The sequence below is a fragment of the Venturia canescens genome, chromosome 2 (genome assembly GCF_019457755.1).
Source record: "Venturia canescens isolate UGA chromosome 2, ASM1945775v1, whole genome shotgun sequence".
NCBI lineage: Eukaryota > Metazoa > Arthropoda > Insecta > Hymenoptera > Ichneumonidae > Venturia > Venturia canescens.
The window spans coordinates 14171509-14189238 of NC_057422.1; the positions used below are offsets into that span (position 1 = coordinate 14171509).

General features: G+C 46.2%; 1 protein-coding gene across 4 annotated transcripts in view; it reads right to left on the reverse strand.

The window, feature by feature from the left end:
- Positions 1 to 17730, reverse strand: part of rdgA (retinal degeneration A) — a 36388-nt gene that overhangs the window by 5944 nt on the left and 12714 nt on the right. For 3 of the 4 annotated variants that reach the window (XM_043412098.1, XM_043412097.1, XM_043412099.1), the window contains exons 2-11: positions 11951 to 14341; positions 7282 to 7423; positions 3567 to 4234; positions 2503 to 2894; positions 2044 to 2426; positions 1430 to 1748; positions 1166 to 1346; positions 714 to 1061; positions 352 to 624; positions 101 to 264 (exon numbers count right to left, since the gene is read on the reverse strand). In XM_043412098.1, coding sequence (XP_043268033.1) covers positions 101 to 264; positions 352 to 624; positions 714 to 1061; positions 1166 to 1346; positions 1430 to 1748; positions 2044 to 2426; positions 2503 to 2894; positions 3567 to 4234; positions 7282 to 7423; positions 11951 to 13398 — 4318 coding nt within the window. In that variant the 5' untranslated portion in view covers positions 13399 to 14341. Of the gene's footprint in view, positions 1 to 100; positions 265 to 351; positions 625 to 713; positions 1082 to 1165; positions 1347 to 1429; positions 1749 to 2043; positions 2427 to 2502; positions 2895 to 3566; positions 4235 to 7281; positions 7424 to 11950; positions 14342 to 17730 lie in introns of those variants that run through there. The other variant, XM_043412100.1, reaches the window with a different exon arrangement.

Consider the following 17730-nt stretch of genomic DNA (forward strand, 5'->3'; position numbering starts at 1 on the left):
AAAAAAGGCCAATTCGATGTGGATTATTGAGCAAAAAATAAGAGAAAAATAAATTTTACAGATTTTCAATCGGTAGAAAAAGCACCGAGCAAAAACTTACTATGAAGATAAGCGGCGAGGTCACGATCCTCGGCAGCGAGCGCGAGCTCTCGAGGCGTATTGCCGTAGCGGTCGCGCACCGTGAGTGTCGCCCCACCGGCGACCAACATACAGCATATCGAGCGTCTTTTTTGCTGTGCCGCCTTGTGCAATGCGGTTTGCCCTCTGCGAAACACGTTATATTGAGATAAATCCTCCGATTTTATCTCTTAACCAGAGTGAGGTTTCGATTCCTCGTTAGCTTAAGCTTACTTGTCATTGTCAACCATGTTGAGAATGGTCGGTGGAGCGCACGCGATGAGGTATCTGACGATGTCCTTGTGACCGTGTCTGGCTGCGACGTGAAGAGCAGTTTGGCCGTTCGCGTCAATCGACAGTAGGGAAAAACCTCGCTCGTGGAGCTCTCGTAGAGCTTTGAGGTCTCCTATTTTGGCTGCTCTAAGAATTCCGTCGCATGTTTTTTCAAGAAGGCCGCTACTGAAGCTATGTACTTCGGAACTGAGGCCAAACAATCGGTCCCGAGGACTGAAAAATTGAGGGGGAGGGGAAAAACGATAAGAATTGAATGACTGAGAGTTGCTTTTTGTTTGTGAGAAAATCGAGCCTGGCTTGACCTGATAAATGTGGAAGAATTTTGATGCTGCGACTGTCCAGCGGTCGTAGCACTGAAGGCCTTGGATGAGGTTTGTTTGGCTAATAATTTGTTGGACATTGGTTCGGCGTTGTCGTCGTTTTTCACGTAGGATACCTCGGGTGGCAATTCGACTGACTTTTTAGGCCGAGAATCCGATTTTGTGATGGAGCTGTGTCCAGACATTGGTGGTGGCTTATCTGCGGGGACCGATGGCTTGTCTTCGGGTCTTTCCGAAGCTTGTCTAGAAACGTGCGGACTATCGCGGGGTCGCTCATTCGATACAGGCTTTTCCTCCCTCATCGTCATCATTCGATCCGATCGTTCTTCGCTGTTGGTCAAAAAGCAGCGCTGGTTTTTGTTTTCAATGAATAATAAAATAGAACGAAAGTGAGTGGAGCTTCGAGTTTCATTTCGAAAATGACTTTTCATTACCTCGGCGAGGCCTGGGCAGTCTCGGGCTCCGGATGACTGTTCCTTCCACCGTCGGACTCGTTGGACATCTGGCCGCCTAGATTCTCGTCGAGGATGTACACCGCCTCGACAGCGACGTCGGTAACGTAGTGCAGCTGCTCCTGGGCTCTGTCTATCCTGAAGAATCGTTCGGCTGTGCAGGCTGCGATGGAAAAATACCAAAGATTAAGGCAGTCCGATGCAACTCGGAGGAAGCTTAATCGCCGCGGGGCTTTGAAAACTCACAATCGAGAAAGCAGCACGCATCCATAGGCTGGTCCTTCGACAGGATTTTTCTAAGAGCTTCGAGGTCTGTGGTAGCGTCGATGTCGAGAGGTTCGGCGAGGCACGATACCGCAACCCGTTTCAATCGATCTTTATCCGAATGGAAGGCCTCGTAGTCGGACATTTTGATCCTCATGACTGGAAGCTTGAGGCTCTCGAGCTTGACGCCGGTGTTTTGTTGGGGCTTGCTGGAGCTTCGCCTTTTCGCGAGCATCGTTGCTTTGTTGAGTAAACTCATTTCTATTATGGATGGCAGGAGCCGACACGCTTCGCCGTCGACCTTCAACACAATGCAGTCGCTAGAGTAGCTTTCCGAGTTTAATTTATTATCAGCAATGAATGCATCAAGCCCTTCTCAATGAGTTATAACGCATCCGTGGAAGGTCTGCAAACTTAAATTGCTGTAGTTGACGGCACGAGAGTTACCGTTCCACGGAGCGAGCGTTTGGAACTACGGACAGTTTCAGACTCCCGGTACGATTAGTGTTAATTGAAATTAGGACTTTGATGGAGCCAGTTAAGAAGTTAACTGAAATTAGTGAATTGTCAGACAATGCGCTAGGAGCCGGTTATACCTGCATGGGAATGGTTCGCGTCGTAATTAGTTTAGCTTTGCTACACTGAGCGATGCAAGTGCCATGGCCACCGGCTTGGAGCAGCGGAAGCTGGAAAGTCGTCAGTCCGACGACCTCAATGAGGCCGTCCTCGGTGGATGGCTCTTTCGTCCCGCTCGTAGCACCCCAAGGATGAGTTCCACCCCCGTAGGAAGCTATATTTAGAAATACGATCGCGTGTACCCGGTGCTCCTTCAGTTTCGGTGTCATATCTTGTCCGTCGCACTCGAGGGTCACGAATTCCGAGAGGTCTTTCCACTTTCGTATCACGAGATCTTTGCCTCCCATTTGGCCATAAAACATTTTGTTTCGAAGCCGAGAATTGAATTTCTCGGGATGAGCCTCTGGAACGATAAAATTTTATCATTTTTCAAGATCCCTCAGAGATTTTAAGAAGGGCTCATTTGGACGTCCACTCACCTCGAGCCTCGTGGAACTCTAGAGCGATGTGGGCATCGACCCCCAATGAGAAATAATTGTTGACGACGTTCAAGGGCAAGCTCTCTTTGCCCTTGCCGCCGTCGTCGTCGTTCGCGTTTTGATTACGCTCGACAGTCAATTGCCATCTGTCAAGAAGAGTCGTTTCGCTCTCTCCCATGTTCGAAAGGATCTTGCCGATTGGCTCGTCCGTGTAGCCGCCACCCCAGCCGAGTGCTCTCGCCAAATCGTTGCCCGTTCCCAGCGGCAAAACTCCGACCGCTGGCGGAGGATTCGCACCGATCTGATCGAGTATCGACAACACCCAACCGACTGTGCCATCGCCGCCACAAGCCAGGACTCGCAGATTCGGAACCTTCTTGAACAGCTCCAATCTTCGGAAATACGCAAAAATCACGAAAATCAGTAGAAGCGATCCGCTAGAAAAAACTCTTTCGACAATAACATGAAAAAATGACCCCTTAAAGATGTCGTTCGATCGGAATCTCATCACCGTGAATGCGAGCATTGAAACTTTATTTTCTCTACATTTTTTTCAAGCAATTCAGACAAAATAGTTTCAGCCCAGTTCGCTACTGCTCCACGGGGACTGAAACTTTTTGTAACCGTTCAAATTGGTTCGAACGTCCCAACGTGGATTCCCCTTTCCGACATCGCTACCTACTGTGAAAAAAGTTGTCATTGAAAGAAAAATCCCATCCGAGTGTATATTTCTATTGAATTTCGTTGGCTGAAATCACAGTAGGACAGGAATCACCCACGTTGGGATGGAACGTCAGTTTTTCAGCGACGAGTGACTATTTGAACGAAGTTCCAAGAATTTTTCGACCACGTTATTTATATCCAGTAATATGATTTGCTGCTCGCTCACTCTTTTGGCCACGATGGAGCATGAAAAAGTCGTTGATAAAAGCTGCTTGGAAATTCTCGTGGAGCTTAAAATTTCTTGATTATTTTTAACGAATTTCATACTATTTTACAATTTCGATACGCCTACGCGGAAGCTGTTTGGAGTTAAAAAAAAAAGGTTTACATCGAAAGCTCACCCCATTTTTGGTCCACCTTGAGTGAGATCGAAGACCTGTCTCGGGTTTAAGTGCCACTGAAATTTTTGTAATAACTTGGCGCCTTGATTGCCGCCGGACTTTGGATTAATGAAGACTATAACGGGCCTGACGTTAATGGATGGAATGGGTTTGACGATCCACATTTTTCCCTGATCCTTGTCGTCCTTGTCCTTGTCTTTTTCCTTGCTCTTCCGTCGACTGGAGGCGCCCGAGCCGCCGCCGGATTTTTTCTTCCTCGGTGATTTTCTCAGGCTGCTTTTGAAGCTTCCTTTGCGTGGTAACTTGACGATCCAGGATGGTGGCACTATGATGGAAGCGTGGGATCCGAGCTCGCAATTTTCCCCGATTTTTTGGACGTTGAAACAGGCCTCCTTGTTGTGATAAGCGGCTTTGCACCAGCTGCAGCTCACCGCGACTATTTCCTTCGAGCTGAAGCTCAGCTTCGATTGAAAAGCTTTGCCGCAGTTGGCGCATTTACCCTTCTGCGATCTTCGGTGGACCCAGTGATGGTGGGTCGATGTTTGTTCCCGATATTGACGGACACCCACGTCCCGGAAGCTCGGTTTGCACTCGAAGCTCAAGCTCCCGGCGCATAACAGATGTGCCACGACACGACAAGCCGCGCATTTCACTCGTGGACCGTGTTTCTGTGAACATTCACAAAAACCAATAGTAAAACATCGAGTTTCGACAGAGCTCATCGCCGAGGGCTCTTGTGAGGGAGCACGAAAGCCCCACTTTGTGGCTCCAAAAATATTTCCACCTTCTGAAAATGTACTTTCTTTCCATCTGAAAAATACCATTTACGTATCACGAATTCCTTTGCTCCCAACATCACGGAGGCTTCGTATTCGAGTCCGGGAAAAAACCATCGACGCTCATATTTCTCCAGCACGATCGTCTCGTCCGTGAAAACACGTTCCCCTGCCGTAATTTCACTGTTTCAACCGACTTTTACTAAATGAAAAAGGCAAGGAAAATTGTGAGGGATTACGTGTCTTAATACCGGATTACGTAAGGTCTCTGCGGCTGTGTCACGAGGCGCGCACGTGTGTTTTTCGTTTTGGCGTAGTCGCAGCTTGCGGCGGCCCGTGTGTGTTATTTCAGTCATTTGATAAACGCGACGGAAATTCGCTCGGTTCTGTTGCGGCCAGGGAGTAGCAAACCTTTTTCTTTTTCTCGTTCGCCTTCCTCTTTCCGCACTCCTCGCAACAATTATTCAAAATAATTTTATGCAAGTGGGACTGTGTAATAAGATTCTGAAGAAAGGACGACGACACGTTGCTCTCATGCGCTCGCGTGTCGTTGCTTCCCAGTCCGCCACTCGACTCTTAATGTAATATAAACGAGTGAAATAGCGTTTCATGAGGAATTAAGTTGCATTATAAATGACCTGGAGAACGCTTAGTTTCAATACTAAATACATGGAACGTATGCAAATAAAAAATTAGTATAATTGAACCACGCTCAATCGATATTAATACTCAGGCCTGATGAAAAATACAATATTTATTCCATATATAAAATATCGAATGAAATGCTTCCAAGGTCCTCGCAGCCCCTCACTCGACGGCGAACAAATTTCCAAAAGACTCTGCAGATGCTCCGATTATCAGTCCCCGGAAAAGCCTGCTGACAGGGAGCAGTTGATTGAACGATGCTCTAATGCTTTTTTTATCACTGCCTATTTCGTTATCGTCGTAGTTTTCTGGAACTTTGAGAATAATGCGCCGAACGCGCTGGAATCGAAGGGCTTCTCGAGGACAAAGTATCGAACTTGCATTTTTTGTTTTCATCGAGAATTTGTTTAGTCCGTAAGTTTTGTGACGTTACGAATAGTTTGAGTAAATTTGCAAGGATCATAAAACGGTTTGGACTTTTTCTCGCTCGTTCCTCGTCGAAAAGAGGACTTAAGGGGAGTTCGTGCTTTTAGCTTCGGAGCCAAAGTGACAGGCAAACGCGTTGACGATGAAGAATGGCAGTTTTTTTCAGTTGCGTTCGATCGGTCGAAAAAATTTCATCAATTTTTCACTATCGTCACAGCTGCTTGGGTTGCGAAAGGATCTTGAGTGAGTGTTTTTGTAATCACTGGACTAAGAACCACCAGCAAAAGCCACACCAGCGAACAGTAGCGCAGATCACAAAAAAATGGGGAAACTATCGCGTGGGCTAGACGGAGAATAAAAATTTGGGGATCTGACAGAATTTTTGTTGAATCGTCGCAAACAAAACTTCTCTGGCGCATAATTTCTAACATGTTTCTAACAGAGTTAGGACAAAAGTTTTTGATTCTTAAGTCCAATATTTTTCGGAAAATTGGGAACAATCATTTTTCAGTAGTACAGGAAACACAAGTTAGATGATTCTCGTAACTTTGATGTCGAAGAATAATCCGCAATTATGTAAAACTCTAGTCAAGGCCTCTCTTTCAGTTAAATGTCTGATGGAACTTTGCTGGAACGTTTAACGCTCATATTTAGAGCAATTTATTTCTTCGTGTATGCTTTTACATAAATTTTAAGTTCGAAACCCTCGTCTCAAATTATAACATTTTAAGGTGTTTCCGCCAGGCGATATCAAAAACTCAATATTCAGTAAACTTCAAACTACAGATATTTTTCAAATTACGAACTGCTGTCTGTGGGAACAGGAAGTTTTGTTAAAAATGAAAACTGAAAAAAATTGCTTTCTCGAATCGTACAAACCGAGACCAGTTCTCGGAACAGCTTTTCGAGAATAATTTTCGCAAAACAAAGAAACAATGGAGGGATTGGTCACGATTGATCTTCCGATTTAATTTTTTGCAAGAAGACAGCCCCCCAACGCAAAATTCCTGTAAAAAGTGTTTCTAGACACCGAAAGAAGAAAAATTTTTCATTCACAATATTTTGTAACAAAAATCCAAAAATTTATCTATTTTCTGAATGAAGACTTCGCGAATCGCGAGCTTAGTGTTCGGCACGAACTTTAGAGTGTAAAAAACACTGGAGAAACGAATTTTGAAAATTTTCGAAAACAATTCGACTCGATCCACTTGTCTCAAAGTCGCTGCGGCGACTCTAGATTACTCGGGTTAACAATGCAACTTTCGATATCAGAAAAATGTGGTTGCCTAAGGAACGGCGTCGTGAATATTCGAATATCACGTCTGCCAGTAGCGTTTCAGCGTGAGCCCAGAAAGCGGAGCTTTTGGAGTATTAATCTTAATAACTCGGAGCCGATGAGGGGTGTAAAAGTGAGCGAGAAGTGTTTCAACCCATTCCAAGAGCAGTCCTCAGGTATATAAATAGCTGTGAACGGGGAAGGTGTACTGAATTAATAAAAAATCATGTTTCGCGATACTTTTCGAATGAAAATACTTCTAGACCTTGAACCGACGTTGTACCTGACGTTGCAGAATTCCTTTTCCCGGGGCACAATAAAAAATGAGTTCGCGATGACGGGGCAGAAAAAAAGTCGGAGCGAATAAAAAGGAAGCGAGCGAAGGGTGTTCGCGAAGCTTACGTACGTATGAATAATATTCATGAACTATTTATACGATTAAACAACCTCTGATATGTGCATAGTAAAGGGCGATCATCGGTTCGGCTGGTTCGACGATCAACGATGGTATTTTCCTATCGACAATATCAACGGCCGTCGTCGTTCGACGTTCCTTCATTTCTTTTCGTTGAAAATTGCATAAAAAACTCACCGAGCAATCGTTCATGTAACAAAAGTCGCCGGAAGCCGCAGTGGGCACCCAGAGATGTTCGCCGTTGAGTGCATCATTTCCCCAATCAGGGGTCGACCGAGGCTCGCGATGCCCTCCGCTCGAGCCGCCCCCCTCTTGACGTCTGAAAACGTTGAAAATTCGTTTTACGCGCAATTCTCTCGGGGACATTCATTTTTCAATGTTTTACGCGTTAGACTTACAGCTTAGAATTGGAAGCAACGTGGGAATAGTATTTACACATTGATGTGAAAAAAATGGTGAAAAATTTACGAAAACTCAATGGAATCGTCTTTTGGCCGATTTTTATAACGAAACGTGCGCCTGTGAAAAAGCTCTACGAAACACTCAATTCCCTGCGCGGCAGGCTGAGCATGTAAAGGCAAGTGTAAAAAAATCTCTTTAAAAGCCGGACTTTTACTCGTTTTTCTACCTTCGTGTACGCCTCATTCAGGCTCTTTTGACGAATCGCCAGAAAGCTTTCGAGGGTTCATCTGCATTTAGCACGTAAATTTCGAGGTCGGATGGCCAGTGTCGTTGCAAATGAGAAAAAAAAATGAAATTTTTCTTTTCTTTTTTTTCAGGGTTAAATAGAAGATTTAATTAACATTGTCCGGGTGCAACACTCGTGCAGTTAAGCCAGTGAGGCGGTAAAGGGTCAATTAGGGAAATGATTCGTCCAGCAGGTTTTCGGGGTGTTGACATTTTTCGATGTTCCGCGTCCTTCGATTTTTCACATTTACAGTTTACCTTTCAACAATCTATTTTGGCGAAAACAAAACTAATTCATTCAACTTTTTTCCAACTATTGACGAATGCGAGAAAACGGAAAAAATAAAAGCGAGAAACGGAAAGTATACGATTCGCAAAGGGTTGAAGCCTTGCAGAAAATAGAAAGGGAGAGAGAGACAGAAAAAAAACTAGAAAGAAAGTCGAGAGGCTCTCGTCCTCGCGGGCGAACTTTTCAGTTCGTGCTTTTTAGGCGAAATGGCAAGATACGAGATTTGAAAAGGATGCAATGGACGATAGTTTGTTAAGGGAGAGAGAGAGAGAGAGAGAGAGAGAGAGAGAGAGAGAGAGAGAGAGAGAGAGAGCGACTGCGAAGAGAGGTGCAACGGCAGATGGAAAGAGAGGAAGAAACTAGGAAAGAGCGAGTGGTCGACGGATGGCGCTTAAAAGCTCGCGAATAGATTTTAATAAGTAGGTCGTTGCGGTTGAGGGAACAGAGCACGTGAGTGAAAGAAAGAGAAAAGCTGAAAAAATGCGGGCGAGGAGAGGAGATCACGGGGAGGGAAGGCAAGTCGAAGGGAGGAGAGGAAGATGGAGAAATAATGAGAATAGGGGGGAGAGAGAGAGAGAGAATAAAGCTCGTAGGGGTTGAACAAGACATTCGCGCTTGCTTTGTCACGATGAAAAAGAGCCTTTATTCCAACGACGAATTTTAACTTCAATTACGCAAATGGGCTTCTACATGCTAATTAACTGGTTCAATTCACTGCTTTCCTACCTCTTAACGACCTCCCCCCTCCGGGTCTTATCGCGTTATTTCTATATTCACCATTTTGACGAACTACCTTGATATCGCGATGCCCAAAACATAGAAAAGCTTCTCAATTTTTTTTATTCACTTCCCTTTTGGTCGTTTTGTATGGAAGAATAGAAATTACTCGAGGCCCCGTCGCGCGAGCCTCGAGCTCGATTGTTTTCCATGAATTTTTGAGCTGCGGGATGGAATAAAAAAATCATCGAGATCGCAAACAGACGGAAAACTGGGAATGTTGGAGAAGGTTTTGCAAATGAAAACGATAGGAAGAAAAAGAGAAAGGAAGAAAAAAGCGAGTTTCACGACGAGCCTTCCGATGAAATCCAATCGAAGTTTGCCGCACTCGTGTGCACGTATGTGTGTTGTCTTATTCATTTGGCCTAGATATCGATGGTACTCTTTCGAGACTCGTTCAGCTTCGCGAAGAGCCTCGAGCCAATAAGAGATTGCCACGATCTTTGTAACTCGATTTACATATACAGGTTGAGACAAAACTTACCTCGACGCAATTATGTATGCGAAAAGTTATAACGCGCGTATTTACAGAGGAAAAAGTTCCCGAGGCAATGCGACGCGGGGCATTGGATGCTGTGACAAATGCTGGAAAATCTTCGTTTCGTTTTCGACTACGCTGTGACGAGTAAGGTTTTGATAAATGTCGTTGTACGTTTCTTGCGTTCAAGGGCATCCATCAGTTGCGCGAGAGAAAGATAGAAAAAGCTGCTGGAAAGTAGTTTGCCCATTTTTCTCAAAGACGCTCGGAATCGAGGAAAAGAAAAGTTGCACCGTATTTTCCGGCGGGGGGAGCAGGACAACGCGCAACTTCTATTTCCTCGAGAAACGCAACTTTGCGTCGGTGAAAAATGGGCAGCAGAATTCTTAACGACGCGCAGCGACCGATGGATCGCCTAAACGAGAAAAAGTCCTTCGCGGAGCTTGCACCATTCGACGCCCCCCACTGTCAGTGATTCTTATCAGAGTTGCTGGAAACACCCTCAAACGAGTCTCGGTAAAATACGAAAGCTCGATGCGAACAAGCTCCGTACTTTTTGTCAGCTCACTCGACAAGCGAAGGGAAAAAAATGTTTGAAAATGGAAACTCCTCGATGGCTTGATTGGAAAAGGATTTTTCACCGATCGAACATTCTCGTTGAGAATAATAAAAAGAAAATGACTACTTTTTAAGGGAAAACTCCAGGCAGGTACTAAAAGATAGAAAAACATGGTGGAAATGAAAAATTCTCAGCGACGACACAAACCGAACTCGGAATTGCCGGAGGCCGGAGTCAAGAGGCAAAAAAAGAAATGAAGGGAAGATCAAACTGAAATAGAATCGGTTCGAGCAGGGGGTTGCATCGAGTGGTATTTTCATTGAAGTTTCACGAAACGTGAATAATGAATGAACAAGTAGAGCATTGAGATAGCCTGGCACGCCAGTGGTCCATTATAGGTTAATAGTTTACTGTATTAATGCCATTTATGTACAGTGGCAACAACAGTGCTTTTTGTTATTGCTGACTCGGAGAGCTGTAAATCTTAAAATAGGGGTAAAGAATGCTTTACCACGAGTTAGGAGTCTTAGAGGAATCGTACGAATAAATCCTCGTCCTGGTTCGATCGAACTGCAATAATTTAGTAGTGATAGCAACCGTGAGCCAGCTACGCTTAAACTTGCATGGTTCTCATTGCGAGTTCATGCAAAACCCGAAGAAAATGGTTTCTTCGAGTGTTAAAAACTCAACACCGATTCTCATTAAGGAAGATCACGCGAATCTAACGGAAATCGAAAATTCCAACTTTGAGAGTTGGAATTTGGAAATGTGCTGAAAATGTACACCGTCCGACGAAATTATTTTAAAAAACCCCCCAAAAATTTCAGTAATTCTCCAACTTCGTTCCCTGCCGAATTTGCAATTCGTGGTTTTTCAACCTGCACCGATACTTCGTGAAATAAAAAATTGGTCAATTGTAATTGCTTTTTTCGTTCATTTCGTTGGACTCCGACGTTGCTAACTTCAGCGTCGTCGCCGTGCATCTACTCCCAGAATTATTATGGATCTACCGTTGTCGAGAAAACAATTAACGAAAATCACATTTTTTTAAGGGTTATACAGAGGCTCTTGTGGCAGGCTTCCTGTGCGAAAATAACTTGGGAATGGAAAAAGAAAAACACTTATTTGAGGCTAACGACACAACAGTGGGAGGTGTTTGACAACACCATAAGCCACCTGGTTTAAAATATAGATCTGCGTAATAGAAAACGGTTGTCGTCACATTTTCCCTAACGATTTTACTACGAAAGTATTTTAACCGCTATCATTGTATTGAAAAATGTATCAATCTCAACAAATAAGTTACACGCTATTTAAATAATTGCGGGAATCGAATTTTAATCGTTTCTTTGATCATGAAAAGAGCAAAAAAGTTCATTTGCTGTTTTGAATGACAAGTAACGCATGCACGGAGGAAACGAATTCGTTTTGTACACCGAGGAATATATTATTTTTCAAGAATTTTCAAAGTATTCAGTCAAAGATTACAAAGAGCCCGGTATTTTTTCAATTTTCCCATTTTTCGTCCCTTCAATTCTAAACAGCTTTATATGTGAATAGAAAAAAGTGATGCGCGTGAGAACTATATTTCGTTTCGTTTTCGAGTGTTACTCACTCATCATGTCAGACTAGCACTTACTGACAAGTGGAAATGTACTTTAAATCACGAATTTTGACTGTCAGCATCGTAAATTCTTTGACAAATACACGAATACGTGTGACATTTTAGCATACATATTATAGTGTTTTTTCGAGGGTTGCCCGAGCATACTTTACAACACAAACATTTGAAGTGACTGAAAACATTTTTGAGTATGCTTCTAGCGAAAAAGACTCTTGAGTCTTTTGAATAAAAGGTATGGGTATCGGTCTTTTTTACTATGGCACATTGTACGCTCCTCTAGAATTTTCGGTCTCGTTTTCTTCGTGTGATCTTCCTTAAAAGAGAAAAATAAAAAAATGGGAGATAAAGAGAGAGAGAGAGAGAGAGAGAAAGAGAAACGACGGAGGAGGACGACACAAACATGCAACACGCAAATAATCCTGACGTACCCACCCTCTGGAAGGACGTGTTTCGTTGGGGGGTAGAAGGGCGGTATATCTGGTTTGTGCTTCGGTGGGTAGAACAATGTCGACGCTTTTCGATCTGACGTTTTGTTGCGGTACGTTGAGAGAGTCGGAATCACCGGGGACCCCGATGCCCCCGGGGTTCTTACCGTTTTTATTATTGTTGAAGCAAGAGTCAACGGAAGCTGCACGGTCGCGTTTGAGCTCGGGAACGGTCAGAAAAATATCACGAACGACGAGCCTCGTTTTGTTGTCGTCGAGATGATCGAGATGAGTGTTGCGGGAGGGACGATCGGGTGGCGAGTTGAGGGAGCTGTTGCGCGACCTGGAGGAGGCAGCATCGTCCTCGTAATCGTTAATCCGTTGGAGGTCTTCATCCTCGATGAGACCACGGATCGCTGGTAGTTCGGGAGGGAACGAGGTCAGTGCCTCCTGACGCGAAAGCCTCGGCGAGGCGACGGATCTTCTTCTCTGTTGTCTGTCACAGGAAACGAAGTCGTATTGCCTGACCTCGGTGCCGTCCGAACTACCGGTATCGAATTCGAGGTTCGATTTATCGTAAGATTGGTAACTGTTGGTGGTCAGAGTTACCCTTATCTCGGGACTGCCACCGCCTCGTTTCTTATTGTCGTCCTCGTCGGTCGAGGGAGACCAGTTGCGGGCTGACATCTCGGGCATTTCGGTCTCGTCCTCGTGCCCGGAGGCTTGACGGGAGACAACGTCACCGAGATCAAGCTCGTCCTCGTACTCCTCGTCGTCATCCTCGTCGGCAAAATCATCTTCGTTTCGTCCGCCGGAAGCAACGTCGTATTTGTACCCGGCGTAATCGTTCGCATCGATCTTACCGTCGTTCTCGTCCTCGCGGTCCTCGTCCTCGTTATCGTTGTCCTCCTCCTCGTCCTCGTCGTCATCCTGCGTTCTCAGATATAGATTTTTGTACTCTTCGACACAGGCGCAATGATAACACCCTGACAATTGAATGAGCGGGGTCTCCCGCTCGAATTTACCGCGAGTCGAGAATCCGGTGGAGCGACCCATCGAGGACAGTTGCGCTTGACGCTTTTGGCTCGTCGCGCTCAGGCCCGTGCCGAGCAAAACGTTCCTCTCGCAAACGTCAAAACTCTTGGATCTTTGGCCACTTTGCAATTGCGGGACGCGCAGCGTGCTCGGCATACGGGATTTGACCTCGTGCTGGGACGATCGCCCTGGCGAACACGAGGACGACGAGGACGAGGTCGTCCTCGTCGTACACGCCGACGATCTCGCATCACGATTCTGCGTCTGCAAATCTTTGACGTCGTGACGCTTCGCCTCGAGTTGAATCTCGTCGAAGGAGGCTGAACGCACTTGCTTTGGCACTTCGAGGCTCGATTGCGACTTCATTTCCGCACCAGTCGGCGTCCGCGACCTCTTGAAGGTCGAACGCAGCCTCTGCATTATCTCCCGGGCTAGGCTATCTTCCTGACGTCGTCTCCACGTCGTTTTCACCGAACGACCACCTCTCGGGGCTTCCTTTTCGTTCCTTATTCTTTTCGTTTCTTCCACTTATTTTAATGCTTCTCAGAAAATCCCTCTTCCCCGGGCGATTCTTTCGCGGCTTTTTTCTCACAACTAATTCACTGTCACCGAAGTTTCTCGTTCCTCCGTTCCCCTCGCGGCTCACCGCCTCCTCCGGCTCCTCCTCTCCACCTTCTTCTTCTTCTTCTTCTTCTTCCGCGAGGCTCTCGCTGATCCGGCCGACCTCAGCGACCCGCAGAAACGCTTCGATCGGCGTTAATATCTTCAGAACGATGAAGTCGAGATCGAGCAGACCGCTCGGCAAGATCGTCCTCGTTTTGCTTCTGCTTTTTATCGCGTTCGTTAATATCGTCGAGTCTGCTTTTTTGCCTCGCTGACGAAAGCTGCACCCTTCCCTGGCCACCCTCTCGTTAGCTGCCGATCTGCAGCCCATCCTAGATTGCCTTCAGGCAACTGGCTCGTGGCTCACCACCCGACAATAAGAGCCTCGAGATCGTCCCAATTCTAGTTTCCGCCCTACCGCAGCTTGTGCTCTCCGGCACGCTCTGATTTTTCGGATTCGCGACTATCCCTCGATCCTCATTTTTCATAATTACGTTCGAGCTCCTATGACGCAAGATTCTTTCAGCCTCTGCACCCGTCAGCGATCGTTCCATGGACCCTCGTCTCCGTCGATTGTCCGAGTCTTTCGTTATCCTTCCGTTTTTCGTCTCTGCTCGTTCTCCGCTTCGCTTTAAATCCCTCGCAATTCGACACCGATTCCTCGATTAAATATTCGCGAGCCCAAATTACCAAGGACCGAGTCTTCCATCGCCTTTTTTCATTCCTCTTTGATTTCCCGTATCGATGAATTCCCTCGTATCTGCTCGAAACCGTGAATTCGAAAATATATCTCAATAAAATGAACTCTGAGCGACTTTGAGGGTTCACGAGCCTTTTAAACGCATCAGCCTCTCGCTCGAGTTTGACCACCGCGGAAAATGACGTCACTGCGAGTGCCTCCCCAGTGACGTGATTTCCCGATCCGTGATCGCGTTTGGTTACAGAAAAATATCATTTCCAAGCGGTAACCGAATCGTCGTCGAAATCGTCCGTCGGATAATCAAGAGAAAACTGCTTGCGAAACCCCCTCCCTCGTCTTCCCGAGCTCCCATACAACTTTTTTATCCTCCGGCTCATAAAGTAATCCCCGTAATCCTCGAATCGTGTCAGCGTCGACGAGCTTCTCTGAGAAGCGGTCTAGCCTGCAGCCTGATAAACAGTTTGATTGCTCGATAATTTACTTCGCAGCTTTAATAATAACCCGCGGAGATACACGAAGAAGATGACTGTGAGGATGCGACTCTCGCGTAACCTCGGTGTCGCGACGACCCCGCTCGATCGAATGCTAATTATTCCATCATTATTTCCTTGCCTACGATTCGAGAATTTAACGTTATTTTCTCCGATTTCCTGCTCCGATTTTCATCGAGGGGGGAGCGAGAACTGCGCGCGATCTCGGGACAGTTTTTTTCAAGATCAAGCTCGAACAAGACTCTTTGTCTCGACGCGGGTTCGAACGCTCTGAGCGAGGGTTATGAGCGAAATCCAAGTTCGCCCGCCGCTGAGAAACCCTTGAGAAAGGAGCTCAAAAATATGTGCGAAGAGCAAGTGCTCAGTTCCCTCGAGCGGTGGCTGCAAGCACGTTTTTCTCCTACTCAAATCCCACGAGAGTTCTCATCCCCCTGGTAATTGTTTGGTCACGAGACAGCTATCGATTTGTGAGAATTTCATGCCTCGTAAGCTGCGTATTTTGTCAGCAGCAAAACCTCGATTTCCCTTCGCGAATTCCGCGTTTCGACAGCCCATTTCCATCTCTTTGTCCGTCGTTCCCGCACGCCTATTTTGTTTGAAGGACGATTTTATTTACGACGGGGAGAATTAGGAGCCCGAGACCTCTAATTATCGTCGTTGGTGCGCGCCCGGAACGGAAGAAGCCCGTGCTAATTAGCAAATTAGTGTGCATTAAAAAGGTCTCTTTGAGCAAAGGAAAATGAGCTTTTCCCCCCTTCTGTCGCATTTATGGACTCGCGCTTCGAGCCTCCCTCGTGTGATATTAATACGCGTTTCCGCCTATATATTAGTACGTAGGTGGGCTTCGGAGTGAGCTACGTAGTAACGAAGAGTTGTCGGATCATTATCGTTGCAAACGACGACGAGTTCGAGACGACAAAAAGCTTGTAAACCGCCCCACGATGAATCACCCTCTTCCATTACTCTTATTATCGTATGACCGGGGAGCAGCGAGGGTTCGGGCTCTCGTTCATCCGCGACAAAGCGTTTTATACTGATTCCATATTCGACTCGATTTGAGGAGCGTATGGGAAAGCAGCCCACGGGCGTTCGGCCGGAACGATTAATTCGATTCCCTTTAGCTCGAAAGGTCACCGCTTATTTCGCATAATTCTTTCAGTTTCTTCGCTCACGTACCCCCCGTTTTTATATGAACCGGGAGCTTGTTATTTTGACAGTTTTGTACTCGGTAAAGGAGATTTTAGTTTGCGATATATCGAAGAACTGGGCTCTCGGTCTCGATTACGCGGAAATTGAATTTCCCGGAGAGAGCGAGCTTTTTTCGTTGTTTTCACTCCGACCGAAGGGGCCGGGAGCGTGTTCAAGTTTGCGCGGAGGTCAAAGGGCTGCTTTACAAAGGGAACGCGAAAGTTTTTTAACGATCAGTACAGTCGGCCGGGCAGTAAATTTTCAACGAGTCGATAATTTTCGAGGGAAAGCGATCATCGCTGCTGGCTAGTCGAGGAGAGCTCGCGGTTGCGGGAGTTTATCGAGGAAACGCGAGGGAGAATTTCCGGTTAAAGAAAAGCGTCGGAGGCAGCGAAATGTTTCGTGATCTGGGCGCGTGTCCCGCGAAAGTGCTCGCTGCTCTTTTTGCGCGATGCATTAGCCTCGGGAGCGACGAAACGGCGTCCCTTGTCAACGGCCCTCGTTTTTTGTCGCGTTCTCATTTCTCTGGCAGTAGAAAGTAATCGGCAGCGTTCAGTGAACCCGGCACGAGGCTCCCCGACCGCGACAGTTCTCCTCGACTCTTCTGCAGCCTCAAGTTGTGCGTGAAAAAAACAAAAGAGCAAAAAAATTAAGGAAGGCCACTCGTCAAGGCCACGGCACCGGTCCCCATGAAAGAAACGAGCCCTCGTCCGAGCCAGGATATAAAATAAAAATATGACGCTAACGATATTTCAAGAATGCGATAAAAAGTGTAGAGCGCAGAGACGGAGGCTGGTTTTATGGAGGTCGTGAGGACGACGCTCATCCCGGGAAGTTCAACACGATGGAACAGCGACGTTGTCGAGCAAAAGTACAGGATGGAAGAGATACGAGCGAGAGCGAGAGCGAGAGAGAGAGCGAGAGAGAGAGAGAGAGAATATAATACGTGAGGCCAGCAGCACCATCGATCCGGGGGCATCCAGCCCCGTAACTTAATTTCCCACCCTCTCTCTTTCACTTTTATCTCACCCTCTTTCTCTCTTTCGTTCCTACTTATTCCCTCTCTTCGTTACTTTCTTCCTTTTTCTCATTCCTTCGAGGATTATGGTTTATTGGCTCGTGCACCAGGGACCTTAAGAAAAACAGCCAAAAAGCAGCCCCCGTCGAGGGGGCTTGCCCTTTGACACGTAACGAAAGTAAAAAAAATAATAACGGGGAAGAAAAAAAAACAATATTGCGAGAAGAAGCGAAAATTCCAAAGGTCGACTGTGCGTGATTCCTTCTCCTCACATTTTTCTCCTGCACACACACGCACTCTCACTTTTTCCGATATCTCGGGGGATAAAGAAATAATAAAATAGCCCACACACGGAGACCCGGAAACTCGAGTTTTTCCTCCGTTCTATATTAAATTTCGAGATTCGCTTGTAAATACGACATTATCCTTCGTGAAAATTCCTATCCCCAGTGTCATTCACTCCCGCTTCGCTCGCGCCCCATTCCCCCGCAGACACACCAAACAAACGCACCACCCACAAGACAGCTGGGGCTAAAAATTCGGCGTAATTGTCGCCCTCGCGATTACGGAATGAATAACCGGCAGGCGTTTTTATTTTCTCATTTTCATTCGCTCTACGAAGTCTCACTATTTCGAGGACTCCAAACCTCTCGGCATTAAGGGGGGGGGGGGGGGGGGGATGATTCTCCAGAGTCTTTTATGACGGTGTCAATGCATTTAGTCGCACGAGACTGTTTATATCGAGCCGGTAT